The sequence below is a fragment of the Typopeltis vanoorti genome, chromosome 2 (genome assembly GCF_054136105.1).
Source record: "Typopeltis vanoorti isolate ZY-2024b chromosome 2, IOZ_Tvanoo_1.0, whole genome shotgun sequence".
Taxonomy (NCBI): Eukaryota; Metazoa; Arthropoda; class Arachnida; order Uropygi; family Thelyphonidae; genus Typopeltis; species Typopeltis vanoorti.
Genome location: NC_143550.1, coordinates 131,023,941 through 131,038,947, shown reverse-complemented (window position 1 = coordinate 131,038,947; position 15,007 = coordinate 131,023,941). Strand labels below are relative to the sequence as shown.

Sequence of the window (15,007 nt, the reverse complement as noted above, 5' to 3'; positions counted from 1 at the left end):
CTATATACTTAAAAATAAATGTTACAGATTTTAAAAATTTTCTATCTATACATTTTTATGGCTAACTATTTTAAAAAATCACTCACCAGAATGAAATAATTTAGTTACCGATTTAAAACATTTTACGAAGTTATTTTTAATGGCATACTACACTACTGCCATGTACACTATGTATACCAGGGTTTCCCAAACCGTGTTTCGCGAGGTTTCTGGAATTTGTCATTTTAGTTTTCGAGGCATTTTTTATGAATAAATATTTTATAGTGGAAATATTCTGAGGAGAATAATATTCGAGAATATGTCGACAAGCTCAGACCCAGACCGCCTAATATTTGTGTATCGTTAATTTTTACACATCGAAACCTTTCAACATTTGGGAAAGGGAATACTGCTGTTTATGATCGGTCATAAAAATTGCCTGCAAGCAGTTTATAACAATCGGCGGCGTCCTCTGTTGTCAAAACTGAAGGAAATGACATCCGTGTAGCAAATGTCAGTGACCAAGTGGCATATTTTTAAACATGGAAATATTCATGAATTATCGTTAATATTCACAGATCGAAATCTTTCAAAAATCGGAAAAGAGAATACCGCTGTTTATGGCCGATCATAAAAATTGCCTGCAAGCCGATTACAACAAATGGCGGCGTATAATATTTTTCGTACAAAATTTAGCTCAATTCTTTGTTAAGAAGTAGAATAATAAAATTTATATTCTGAATATGTTTTATTGTCTTCCAGCTTCACGATTTTCCTTTAACTAGGCCCTGAGACATACCTTTATTCTTTTATTAAAAAAAATAAGGTTCAAAAAAAAAATTGAGAAACGAATTACACTTTTTCCCATAGGTTATTATATTCGATTAGTGCGTTTTCGATTAATGCGCCTGTTTTAAAGAACGCATTAGACGCACTAATCGAGGGATTGCTGTATATATATTTTGTCATACACAAGCACACGTACTCCTACACATGCGGATATTTATAAAAATAATATCATTAAGAATCTTTATATATAAAAGTTTATATATAAAATTTATTAATCAAAACCAATACATTTGTATACATACATCATTACTTCTAATATCTGTAATAGCAAGAAAATTAATCTTGAATACAAAAATTATGAAAAATTAATCTTTCGGGCTTTTGCTTTGGCAAAGTTTTGAATTAATTCATCTATATTGATTGTAAATGCAATTTCATGCTCTATAGATATTATTGCTAAACCAGTAAGTCGTTCCTGAGCCATCGTAGAGCGAGTGTAAGTTTTAATTTCGAGAAACTCCTTTCTGAACTTGCTACCGATACTGGCAATGTCGAAAAAATTCTCAGAGCAAAACATTTGGAACATTATTTTCTAAATTTTTTTTTGCATATGTATGACAGGGCATTTAATGAGGCGAATTCCAGAATATTTTCTGGAATTCGCCTTGCTATTATTTGTAATTCACTACATCAATCTGTTCCATCAATATCTCTAGAATTATCATGTGTTAAATAATTTTTCAATATCAAACATTTTTTAAGCAGTTCTGCTGAAGTAATTTTTTGAAATTCATATATATTTAAAAGAAAACCAAACTTCTCGTTAATTGTAGACATGTGCTTGAATTTTTCATCAACAGATGCAATTGCGGTATCAATAATTGAAAAATAAAAATCTACCTTAAATTTTTGTTTAAAATCTGTTATGAATTCATCCTCTGCTTCATACACAAATTGTTTCTTCTTTTTTTTTTTCCCCTAAGTCTAACTGTTTCTTGTTCAAAATTAGGCGTTACACCTAAGACCTCAGCGATATTTTCAGCGCCTGTTAACATCTTTTCAAATTCATCCTCATTTCGGATTTTCATTAAGAAATTCTTTGTATCATTAATACAATTTATGGCACCATTTATATCAAGGCTTATATTCTGAAGTTTTTTACTTGTAAAATTTATTTCAAAAAATATATTATGCCACATTACTAAGGATGCGATAAATTTGAACTTCCTTAAAGTTTTAAGAAGACTACTTGCATCTAATTTCAAGGTATTTCCACTTAATCCAATAAGCTATCATCTTGAGATATTTCTTGCAGTGCTTCGCAAACTTCGACAAATTATATCTTAGGGGCTTTAATGAGTCAATTCGGCTCTCCCATCGTGTATCACAGACTGGTTTGAACGTAAAATTACTTATGTGTCTTTTGAGGTATTCCCATCAACGAGTCGAACCAGAAAAAAATACATATAGACGATGTACCGCGTCAAAAAATGCTGTGGCATCTAAAGTATTAGCAGTACAATTCACTACTAAATTTAATGAATGTGAACTACAGGGTACACACATTGCTCTCGGGTTAATATTTGAAATTCGTTGCTGCACACCTTTTACATCACCTTTCATATTACTGGCGTTATCGTATCCTTGACCTCGTAAATCTTGTATTGGTAATGAAAGTTTGTCTAGAGTTCCTAGTATTTCATTGGATAAAAATTCTCCAGTGGTATTTTTTATTTCTATAAATCCCAAAAAAGTGTTCTTTTATAGAAACCGTGCTATTACTAGTGTCTACGAATCGAAATACTATGCTCATTTGTCCCGTGTGACCAATGTCGGACGTACAGTCAATAATTATGGAATAATATTTTGCGGCAATAACAGATTCTAAAATTTTCTTTTTTATCGCATTGGCAAAGATGTTTATTATTTCATTTTGAATATCGTTTCCAAGATAATACACAAATGTATCTTTATCTTTTATTCTTCGAAGATGTTTATTCATTATTGGATCAAACTTGGGCTAGAAATTCGACAAATTTCAAAAAATATCCGTTCCATGCGAAAACAATGTCTCATCTGTTCCTCGAAATGACAAATTTTGAATAGCTAACGTCTGAACTAAAGCAAAGAGTCGTTCTAATACTTGCACCCAATGTTTCTCCTCATTTTTAATAACTAGCAAGTTCTCTTCATCAAAGGTTTTATTTTCTTTTATTCGAATTTCTAATTCTTTCCACTTATGGTAATTTTCAACGTGTCTTTGACTTTTTTCATGGGCAGCTAAAATAGAAGAAGCATTTTTCCAGTCCCTCAATCCAGAATCAGCAAGGTTGATCCGCCATTGATCAAATAATAAACAGCAGAAACAAAATGCAGAATCCGTGGATTTTTGAGTACAATAACCACAGACGCTGCATTGTCTCGCCGTTAAATAGTCTTCGAGAATAATGAGTCATTGAAAATCTTCTATTATTGTTATCTTTCGGAAAATCAAAATTATGAATCTATTCGGGTCCATGTTCAACTAATAGTTGACGTGATTGATTGATATTGGAAAATTTTACAGGACACCAAGTTGCTGGATCATTATAATTTAAATTTGTAAAATCAAATCCTTTTATGATTGGATCTGTAGAACAACCAGTTTCAGAATCAACAATATCATATGATCTGTAGATTTCTCCTTCGATGTTTTAATCCAATTTTTTGGTATCTGTAGAATTCTCCAATTCATTAATCGAAACTATAGAAGAATTATCCAACGAATAATCTTGAAGATTTTCTTCTTGTATGTGATTACGATCTTCTCAGCAAAGATATTTTAAAAATGCACCTTCTTGTTTTTTCAATCTTTCTTCCTTTCCGCTTTACGTTTGCGATATTGAAAACCCGATTTCGTTTTATCCATTTTCAAAATCCACTAACTGAAATATTTATAAATAAAAATAAATTTAATTATAAAAAACATGGACTTAAAACTATTCAATAATTCACAAATAAATTTTTATACATTTACTTAATGAAGTATTTATCAATCATATATACCTTATAAGTTATAACTATATAACTTATCTATCATACATTTATAATATAATAATTCAACAATATCGTTTTCTATGAACATAATTGACAAATTTCTCAAATTCATCTGACTTAACGAATTGTGTAAATATTTTTAACGCGTTTAAGTACAGAAAATGAGCGTTCACCACTTGCATAACAAACAGGCAGTGTCAATAATGATTGGAAACTGAGTACGAGCCCCTACTAACAGAATGGCTATTATGAGACTACAGTAAAGTCCAATTTATCGTATATACTCTATTTATTGTTTGTAATTAAAAATAATCCTCAATTAAGTTGTTTGGGGCAGTATGAATACATCGTTCCAGGATATGAGAACATATTAAGTTAAAAAACAAAACATTATTTTGTTACTTGGTTATTAACCTTCATGGATATTTAGTATCCTTTCTTTTAATACCGTATAATAATTTTAGTGGTATATTTGGCTGCAATTTCACCGAAATGAAAGGGAAAAACTATTTCAATCCAATAAGAAATCAACAGCATCTAACTGATCCATTATTTAATTAACAACAATAGGAAATGGGAAAGTCAGGTAGGTAAGGAAGACTAGAATTTGAAAGCAAGTGCTATCTACAACAATTTATGTTTGAAACTGTTTTCAGAATCGAATGTTACATGGTTATATTACATGGTAACCATGTAATATTACATGGTTAGTTTGCATATTTCATTTTTAGTACTTAGTTTCAATATTCTATGACACTGTTCGTCACAATTTCTTAATATTTTTATTATTATTATTTTTTTACAGTTTCATTTCAATCGGCAAGGAAAACAGATTTGTTGATTAACAGTGAAATAAACAACTGAGATTGAAATGAACAACTACTATAAGCAATAACTTAAAGCAAATTGTTCATCTTCAGTATGCCTGACAATCTTTTCCACTCATCCAACACTCGGGATCTTTTCTTAACTAGTTCTCCTTCCAGGCACACTATTGAGCTGACCTTTCCTCTTGGTAATTCATATTATAGCTAATACAAGTTTCATCTCTGGAATGGGGGGGGGACCATGAGGACACACACAAAATAAAATTTAAAAAAATGAAACAAACTCCCCTCCCCCACTTCATTGCAATGTAGCCTACACTGAAGCTTGCAAAATTTGAAAAATAATCATTATTGTACAAAGTCTAACTTTGCACAGTCTCTCTCTCTCTCTCTCTCCCTCCCTCCCAAGATGACGATATTTAACATAATCTGAAATAATAAGAATAATCTGAGAAACCTGAATACCAAAAAGGCAGCTTGTCCTGATGGAATTCCATCAACTGGAGTAGAAAGATGTGCTTCGGAACTAATGTCTATTTTTCATCATCTGTACATTATCATATACAACCAGTATCAACTCCACAGCATGGAGGCAAGACCATATATTCATATAAGGCCGTTTCAAAACAACAACAACAAAAAAAAAGTCTATTATCAAATCAGCGACCTACTGTTCTTATATTAATGCTTTCTTCAACGCCTGAAAATTTTTTCAGCAAATCGGTGACCACAGATACGAATTTCGCCAGTCAAGACGCACAACGTCAACAGTCATCTCCCGCTGAATGTATCGGTTCTCGTCTGATCACCGAAGTTAACCAGCGCTGAGTTTGGGAGGATGACCCCCCTGGGAATACCGAGTACTGTTGGTGCTCATTCTTTTCCTGTACATTTCTTGAGGGTACATGGCAGGAATTTTATGATGATGATGATGAGACGCACAACACATCTAACCGTCATCCGCTTTTGAAAAAGTGCCATGGAAAGCTTTGGAAAAAGTTTTGCTGTTGCGCTTGACATTTCCAAGACATTTGTATGGTCTGGCATAGGAGATTTCGGCAAATTGCCATCTTATGGCGTACCTTCAATCTTTTGTAATTGGAGTGCCAGTTTTCTCTTGGATTATTTCGCTGCATGCTCTGATAGAGAGTGGTCTCTCTTCAGCTTGATCTAATCATGAAGGTGTTTCTGTCTATTCATGAAGAGTTCTGCTATTTCATCCACTCTTTTCCTCATATATATAAATGAACCTTTCTCACAAACATTCGGAGTTTTGCTGATCACTCTCCATTTCTCCAATTCATATGACCAACCTTGCAGTGCACAACCTTCAAGATTATCTGCTATCTGTCTTAAGTACTGATGCCATCCTGCGATCGGGTGGGAGAAAAATAACCTTTTTACCTTAATGGTGAAATGGAATTAGATAGACCAAGCATAAAACTACTTCTAAGAGAAATAATTGAAAATGCATGAAAATCCTGTTTTGATCATTATTAACACGATATTCCTTATGATATTCTATTATTTGTAATCTTTACTATACCATATATTGGATCATCTTCATTAGCGCTACCATGCAGGTTTTTGGCTCTATTTTCTTCACAAGATGTTCGTAATGCTTCTTCCCATAATTTCTGATCTGCAGGTGTTCTGGTGAAAAACACCATAGAAACATCCTAGAAGAAAAGAAATATTACGAAATACAAGAAAATCAAGTCCAATTTCTTAAAATATGAAATACTGTATACTAGTATCATTTATAAAATGCGGAAAAGCATCATTTACCACGTATTAATTATAACAAATCTAAAACGATGCCAATTTTTTTAAAAAAAGCTGAATTATTGTGAGAGTTGGTTTTTTTTATCAGTTGTCTTTACCCCCCCCCCCCCCCACACACACACATCAAGTAGGAGCCAAGTCACAAAGTTTTATATATGAAATATGATGTGTGCGGCATAAGTATGATTACAAACTTCTTTTTGCAAAGCCAAAAAAAGAAAAAGCCTGCCAAGAGGTTTTTTTTAAAGGCTTAAATCCTTATGATGCATTTTCGTTGCAGAAAATTCATGCAATAAAATAAACAGTATCACAAAATTTTCCATTAAGTCTCTCGTCTATACGGACCAATAACATATATGCACATATATTACGAGAAGTACAAGAAAATTGATGGGTTCACTAACTGGACTCAACTCTTACACAGGCTCAAGGCAGTGAAAAGAAGAAATATAATTCCAGCATTTTTGAGCTACTGATCGTTCTGCAATAACTTTTGACCTCTGTCTGTTTTGACCTACTTTATATAATGGAATTAAAAAAAATCAGCTAACACCTTTTTATTCCCGGATAGGGAGTAGGCGAGGCCGTTTAGCCTACTGCCAGTGGAGATTAAACTGCCCACTCAGTCTCTAACTTTTGGAGACTGAGTGGGCAGTTTAATCTCCACTGGCAGCCAATCAGAGATAGCTGGCCCAAGGCTATCACTAATTAAGCTGCACGCAGTGAAGAGACACGGCTCAACAAGTGCCGCCATCTCCTGGTCCCCAACCCTAACACAATATATTTAATGTCTGAAATAATGTAGGTTCTATTATTTCTGGCACAGGCAAGCGGGAGAAAAAACCCGCTTGCCTGTGCCAGAGATCGACTCGGGAACCGGTCGATAAAAGGCTTAGAAAAATTTCCTCTAGTCGATGACTAGATTCGAAACAGTCTTCCTTCGTGCGGTCAAGCGCCGTGGTATGCAAACGCCACATCCACTGAGCTACACAGGCTCAATAGAATTATATTAAAAATATAAAATAATATATTATAATTTAAAATTTAAAATAAAGTAGCGTATATGTCAGCGTACAAGGTAACCGGGCGTATAAGACTATCCCATAATCTCTTTCCAAAATATTATTTTGTGCTATATTCGCCGTATAAGATGGTCAAATTTTATATTTATTTCTAACAGCTCTATTCGATCACAAAAGAAATGAAGAATTATGAAAGAATTAAACCAGGAATCAGCAATATAAAAAAAAATAATTAAAATTAAAATTAAAAAATATAAATATAAATAGATGGAACACATTGAAAAAATGAAAACAGAAAGATTGCCAAAACAAGCCTTATTACAAACTTTTAAATTACAAACTATTAGGAAAAAGAAAACCAGGACGTCTTCTGAAGAGATTCAACGATGATTTCTAAGCCGGAACAGGCCACTCTAATCTTAAATCCTTGAAAAGCAGGATGATGATGATCTCTGATAGCTTCTTACACATTACTTTTACACTTGAATATAATGTACACATTACAATTACCTCAGGTATTCTTTACTGTAATTTATGAACAATGTCTTCCAGTACTAGCTATCAGCAAAATTGCCTTTTACGTTTACACCAGTCTTCGGTGTAAATTTCGTATATTGTAATTTATGTGAGTACCAATAAAGTTTCATTAAGATTTAGACGAAAAAAAGAAGAAGAAAAAAAAACAGCATTTTCCCTACTGTATACATTTATTAAATATGAATATTTATATACAACATACGTTAATATATACTAATATATATCAGTATATTAACATGTCAAAAGCTTATAAGAACACGATACATGCTGGGCGGCTACTCTCTACATTCCATCTTGAGAAAGCTGTCTACTATGCTGAACACCAAGACTTGCTACGTTTACTTCAAGAAGAACGCTACATCGTACCAAATTAACCCCTGTAACTGCATCATTAGAAGTGTATGGTGTCAGAAAAGTTATATGGAGTTACAAAACTTTGAATTTTCTCTGACGATATTTGATATTTGAATTTTCTCTGACGTGCTTTGAAGGGCGCATTGGCAGTACGGAAGACTTACCAGAGAATGAACTCTCGAATTTTCAGGCTGGAGTTGGGTAGCACAAGACATTGTCAGCGGCTTAGACCTCTTCTGGTCCTACACATAAAACCATAGTAAGTAGCACTGTTTTCAGTGCGATAAGAAAATTTAAAAAAAAAAAAATCTTTCATGATTGGAATTCACATTAAAAAGAGAGAAAAGGAAAAAAAAATAGAAAGAAACAACTAGGCAGTAGAAATCCATCAATGGACATTGATCCAAACTGTCATTTTGTTATAACGGTCATTCGTGTTTTGGTAATTTGGGAAATATTCCTTATTTTATGCTTTTTATCTAATCCATACCAAGAAATCTTGTACTCTTTAGCTGTAGTGCATTTAAAAAACATATACTCTTTTCTTAGTTTAACTTACGCAGAAAACATTTTTTGGTACTTCGGTCTACCAATAAATAGGACATTGCTATGCTGGGAGATAAAATTCATCCACTGTTTAAAGATAATCACGCAAATTTCATGTCATAGTGGAATTCGTACTCAGAACCTAGAAGGATTGAAAAGCAGAGGTTATCAAATTTGATCAACCATGCTGCATATGCAGAGGAACCTACTGCAGTACTGATGTGCTGAAACTGAGAAGATTCTAAGCAAACATTTTAATTGATTTATAAACATGAGAGCAAGTTTATAATGATAACCATTCATTCATTAATTGTGTTTAGATTTTGTTCAAATTCTGCTTAAAGCAGACTAGAATTTCATATGCAAAATTACCTTTATAGTGATATCCAGGGGATAGTATTGCTTCCCAAAGAAGGTTGATATGCCATCAGATGGCGCTGACACAATAGCAAAGTTGAGGTTTATAATATCAGTAGGGCGTGATTCACTTGGATCCGAAAATATATTGAGCTCTCTTGCGAACAGAGTGACCCATACCCTAATAGCAAATTAAAAGTTATAAACAACATCCAATGGTTAAACATTCTTAAAGATTTTAAGATATTCCTTGTGCAAAAAGAACCATTGCAAGGTAAATAATGACAGTATTCAATGCTTGCACTTTATTATTATTATTATTATTATTATTATTATTATTATTATTATTATTAGAGACCCCCAGGGAGTCAAGGACTCATTAAGGGCGGCTATAAATCATCCAAAGCAGCTCTCATACCTTCCCTTAAATTCATTCACACTAGATACACTCACTACCCCTAAAGGAAAACTATTTCCCTCACTCACTGTTCTCTGGGAGAAAAACCTAGCTCTTACCCCCTTTCTTGACTACAAATAAATTTAACTTCCATGGATGCCCCTGTGTTCTCTTCCCACCTTCCATATAACAAAAAATTTCATCAGACAGTATCCTATAACACCCATTCAAAAGTTCATAGACCTCTATTATATTACTCCTCTTTCACATTAGATTTTTATTTATTGCGAATATAATTCCAATATATTTCTCCCATAGCAAGAATAAATGAAATATCAATTGGGCTAACTATATATCGTTGCCGAGTGGAACTTTCACTCTTACTAATTTTAAATCACGTTCGGAAGAGAACAGCTCCTAATTATTAGCTTGGTCATGCTTGTTCTGTCATGAAATAACTTGAGAAAGGACGAACAAACTGTTTAGACGAAAAATATCTAATAGTGTCAATTTAGGTTAAAATTAAAATTCATTTGTGCTAGGAATGCCAGCACTTCACTGTAAAGTTACGTGCATTCCGTTCGTGGTTTTAATCTCACAACCTTAGATATTAATGACACGTCATCTTGCACTATTCACACTTCTTTCTGCCTCAGCTAAATAAAATATCTTAATATGGCGGAGGTAACTACAGTACATTTCTTTATTAATCTATTTTATTTAGCACACAACGCTATCTACCGCTCAAGAACAACAACAAGTGGCATAAACAAGAACAATGTATGTTCGGTAAAGTAAATTCAGCGCCACCCTGTGTTAAAATTAATTTCTTCTTTACGCAAAAAATTAATGAAATTCAAGGTATTGATATTCAAGGCTTTTGTAAAATAATAACACATAACAAACTGCATTAGAACGTACCGCATCATCTCCTTTTCTGATATTACATAGAGATACCCAATTTTAATTATTTCCTTGAATAGGTCTTTGGTTCTGTTAAAAAAAAATATATATATACATAAGTTAAAAAGTTAAGATGAAAATCAACAGAAGTATTTGAAAAAATATATTACTAATAAAGCTTCACATCATTTAGTGTGTTCAAAAAGTAAATCGACTGAATGTATTTTGATGTAACTGTGCACTTTATTGTTACAGTACATAATATACCTTCACAAATTTAGGCAAGTAAAGCCATAAGAAGACAGGTGTTTTGTGGCGTCAATCTGCTATAGTCTGCTAACCAATGGTAAAGAATGTGGCAATGTTTACAATGTCCTTCTTCGAGAAATCAGCGTTGATAAATAATTGTGAATTTGAGTTATTATTAATACTCAACACCTCCAAGGAATTGAAAGAGAGCATTCTACTCTGGTCCGCTATACACATCTCACAATCTCCACTACTTATTTCTCCAGCTACACAACTACCATCAGCACACAACGCCATCTACCGCTCAACAACAACAACAATAGTTTTTTTTTTGGTCCGATTTGCGGGATGAGAAATCCTACTACCCCCAAATGAGAAGGCCAACTCACTTTCAATCAAAAAAGTCCACATAAAGATTCCTCTCGTAAGGACGAGAATCGAAATCAGGTATTTTCCAGTCGAAGTGGTCAATGTCCTATTGCTTTTTCAATTGTGGTACGAAAGCTAATAAATCTGAACAGTACAGGGTGTTCGGGATAAATTTGACAGTTTCGTAAGGAAAAAGAAAATCTTCTTTGTATCTATTAAATTTAATGAATTGACAAAAAAACATTACAGGCAGAGTTAATTACAATACTATCAACAAGATTTACTCAAAATAACCACCATTAGCATCGATCACAGCTTCAATTCTGCTTCGGAACCTCGAACAAGCTGATGCTACAGTCTCCCTGGGAAGGGCCGCAAAAACTGTTTTAATTTTATCCATTAACTGGGCTTTTGTATTACTGGAAGTGCGATTGGTGTCTTTTTCAACTGCGCCCCATACAAAATAATCCATGGGGTTAAGGTCTGGGGAGTTTGGAGGCCAAACATTTGGACTGGTGAAGTCGTAGAAATTTTCAGACAACCATTTTTGACTTTTCCCAGAGGTGTGGCAAGGGGCCGAATCCTGCTGCCATACATACGGCCTACCATTGGCTACCCTTGTTATCCAGGGCTTGACTACAGTCAGCAACTCCACGAACAAAGCCCGAATTCCAATGCCAGGGTTCTTCAACACCTGTTCCTGCAGATCTGCGAGGAATTCTGCTGTACGAACGCAATCAGATCGTCTGCTAGGGATCTTTCTTCTTGCTACATCCTCGTAGTCACCATTGCAAGTCTCTAGTTCATGCCTGATTGTTTTTACTGTATTCAGGGAGCATTGGGCAGCAGTCGTAATATCCTTATTTTGATGGCGGGCACGAATCATCATGATACAAGTTATTCTCTTCCATGATTCAGGTGGGTTCCAGCTATCCATCCTTTCTGACATCTTGTATATGAATGAAGAAGGGTCCAAACTTTTAAATGAAGAGAAGTGTGTGTTAATACATGTAACTTACGGAAAAATATAATTAATTATAAATATGTCAAATTTATCCCGAACACCCTGTATATCAGATCATATGCAAGAAAACTGACAGTGTCTCTAAGAAGTTGTTTAATCTAATTCTTAGTTCTGGTTAGGTTCAACAGTTCCATTATATAAATGTGGCTCCAAGACAGAGTATCTCTGGATTGGTGGTTAATATACTGGAAAAGTTGGTTAAAATTAAAATTCAGGAATGGATGGATAAGAATATGATACCCTATATGGGACAGTACGGCTTTGTAAAAGTAGGTTCTGCCTCAGTAATTTAGATAAAGTAATTTGGATAAAGGAAATGTCTGCACTCTGATACTGCTGAACTTTGCAAAGGCATTTGACAGCATGTCGCACGAAAAACTTAAATAAGTTGGAACAAATGGGAATGGATATGAGGCTGGTAGCATGGATAGAAAAGTGGCTGGTAGACAGACATCAGAGGGTGGTGTATGGTGGAGTGGAATCGAGGCGAATAAGGGTAACTAATGGAGTCTCCCTTAAATAATAAACGTTATGTAGATATCCTACAGGATGATTTAAATAAATTAGCATTATGGGTAGAGGATATTGATAATCAGTTTAATGTTATAAAACGAAAGGTTATGCACTTAGGGATGAAAAGATTACATAGTCTGTATCATATTGATAGTACTAGATTACAGGAAATTGATAAGACTAGGGATTTCGGCGTGATGGTGAATAGAGATTTGAAATTCAGAGGACATATTGCAAGGATTGGCAAAATAGCTCAGAGGATTATTTGGATGTCGAAGAGCACCGTGACAAGTAACGATAGAGAGATTATTATCCCTCGTTATCTCTCGGCTATGACTCGGCTAAATGCTAACTATTGTGCACAGATTTGATCACTTGCGTTTCTTGGGGATCAGAAAGGTGGAGAGGATTCAGAGACGAGTGATAGGTCTGAGGAATGCTCCCCCATGAGGAGGAGGAGAGATTAAAAGTGTGTGGGCTCCAGAGTTTAGCTAACAGGGGCAGAAGAGAGGGGAAATAATAGAAACTTGTAAGTTACTAAATTCTATAATACTGACATAAAAGAAATTTTTCAATACATGGCGACCCCCTGTGGTTAGTAAGGATGTCCGTACTTTTAAAACTTGCTCACTGTTGAGACACTCCCCAACAGTAAATAAGTTTAAGATGTATGACTTTTCAGACCACCCTCGTAAATTCCATTTCATTTTGTCATGTGCATTTTCTCCTTCCAATGTCTGTCAGAATAGTTGAAATCTCTCATGATTATTGTTTAGCATGCATTGATGCTAATCTGCTGATACATGTTGTCCTCATCTTCTGAATCTGCAGGTCTACAATAGTTACTAAGAATATATTTTGTCATATTGGCCTCTATCGCACACCAGGCAGCTTCAAATGAACAATTTCCAACAGATCTACAATTTTCCTTGACTGATAGGTGTTGTGATAATGGATAGTTTGGATCTCCCACAATAAGTATTTAACTCCATGAAGTGCCCGTCTAAATAATAGGTAATAAATCTATTTTTATATTTGTTAAACTATAACAGAAATAAAAATTTGAAGTAAATGCCATGACTGTAAATTTTGAATAAATTATATTCATAAAAAGTGTTAATAAAAATGTAAAAAAATTTGACAATTTCACGCCCTCTTTAAAATATCAAGTGGCCCGTTACATAATTGTCAATTCTCCTGTTTGTCTGAATATAAAGTTTTGATCAGTATATACTATCAACGTAGACATATTGCAAGATAGCTGAAAAAGGTAGGAATTTTCATACATTTATACCACTCAGTGTCGGTACGGTTGGTTGAGTGGTTAGCATTCCCACTTTTCAACCAACAGGCCGCTGGTTTGAATCCCGCTATGGTGTGGGCATGGATGTTTGTGATTGTCTTCGCTTGTGTACTTTTATAACCGTTAGTATGGCGCCCATGACAGCTGTCTTGCTTTATTAAAACCATAAATCATCATTGTTAAACAACTAAAAAATAAATAAAAAATAAAAACAAGTTTTTATTACACACACAATGAGCAATTATTAATTATAGAGATATTTATGAAATAAAAAGCAACACACACACATCTTCATTTTATACTTAAAAAAAAAAAAATGGCCCCGCAGCAATGACAGGCTGCAAGACCTGTATCATATTAGTACCATGTGGGGACAAATGACGTAGAAGAAAGATGCAGTTATGGGGAAAAGATATGTCGAAAGGAAGAAGACAAGATGGTACGACAGTTTGAAACTGGATGAATGGATATCGAACTGATAACTGATGTGGCATGATGGATATCAGTCCCAAGGACTCCAATCCCTTTGTCTCTATGAAATAGTCTTGCATTAAAGATTAGCGAGTACTTGGCTCACCCTATTTAGGGCTGTATGGAGGCACCTGAACCGATAAGCAGAGCTGTTTTCGGGCGCTTATGTTTCCACCTGTCGTGTTCGTCATAGTTAGAAGACTCTCGAATGAGTTGATTTGGATGAACAGCTGCTTTGGCAAAATAAGCAGCCGGATATCGAACAGCAACTGTAGGTGCTTTTAATAGGCTAATGGAAAAGTGGTGGAACGATTCAGTGATCGTGATTGGTGAAAATATCTATAGAATAAGCATAAGGATACACGACCTGTTGGCTGAAGAGCGAATCGCCATCCAGTTAGTAAACCAGACAGATAAATTAAATCGTAAACCGGAAGTATTACTATAATAATTTTAATATTTTTTTTATATTTTACAATGTGATTTCTTAAATTAGTGCTATACTGTTTAAGACATTTCTTATATAAATGTATTAAATAAATGTAC

General features: G+C 34.2%; 1 protein-coding gene across 1 annotated transcript in view; it reads right to left on the bottom strand.

Annotated features, from left to right (window-relative positions):
* Positions 1-15,007, bottom strand: part of LOC150109434 (uncharacterized) — a 44,846-nt gene that overhangs the window by 29,367 nt on the left and 472 nt on the right. Inside the window, exons 2-4 of the mRNA XM_090408175.1 lie at positions 10,551-10,622; positions 9,248-9,413; positions 6,178-6,310 (exon numbers count right to left, since the gene is read on the bottom strand). Of these exons, the coding sequence (XP_090264301.1) occupies positions 6,178-6,310; positions 9,248-9,413; positions 10,551-10,622 (371 nt within the window). The remainder of the gene's footprint in view (positions 1-6,177; positions 6,311-9,247; positions 9,414-10,550; positions 10,623-15,007) is intronic.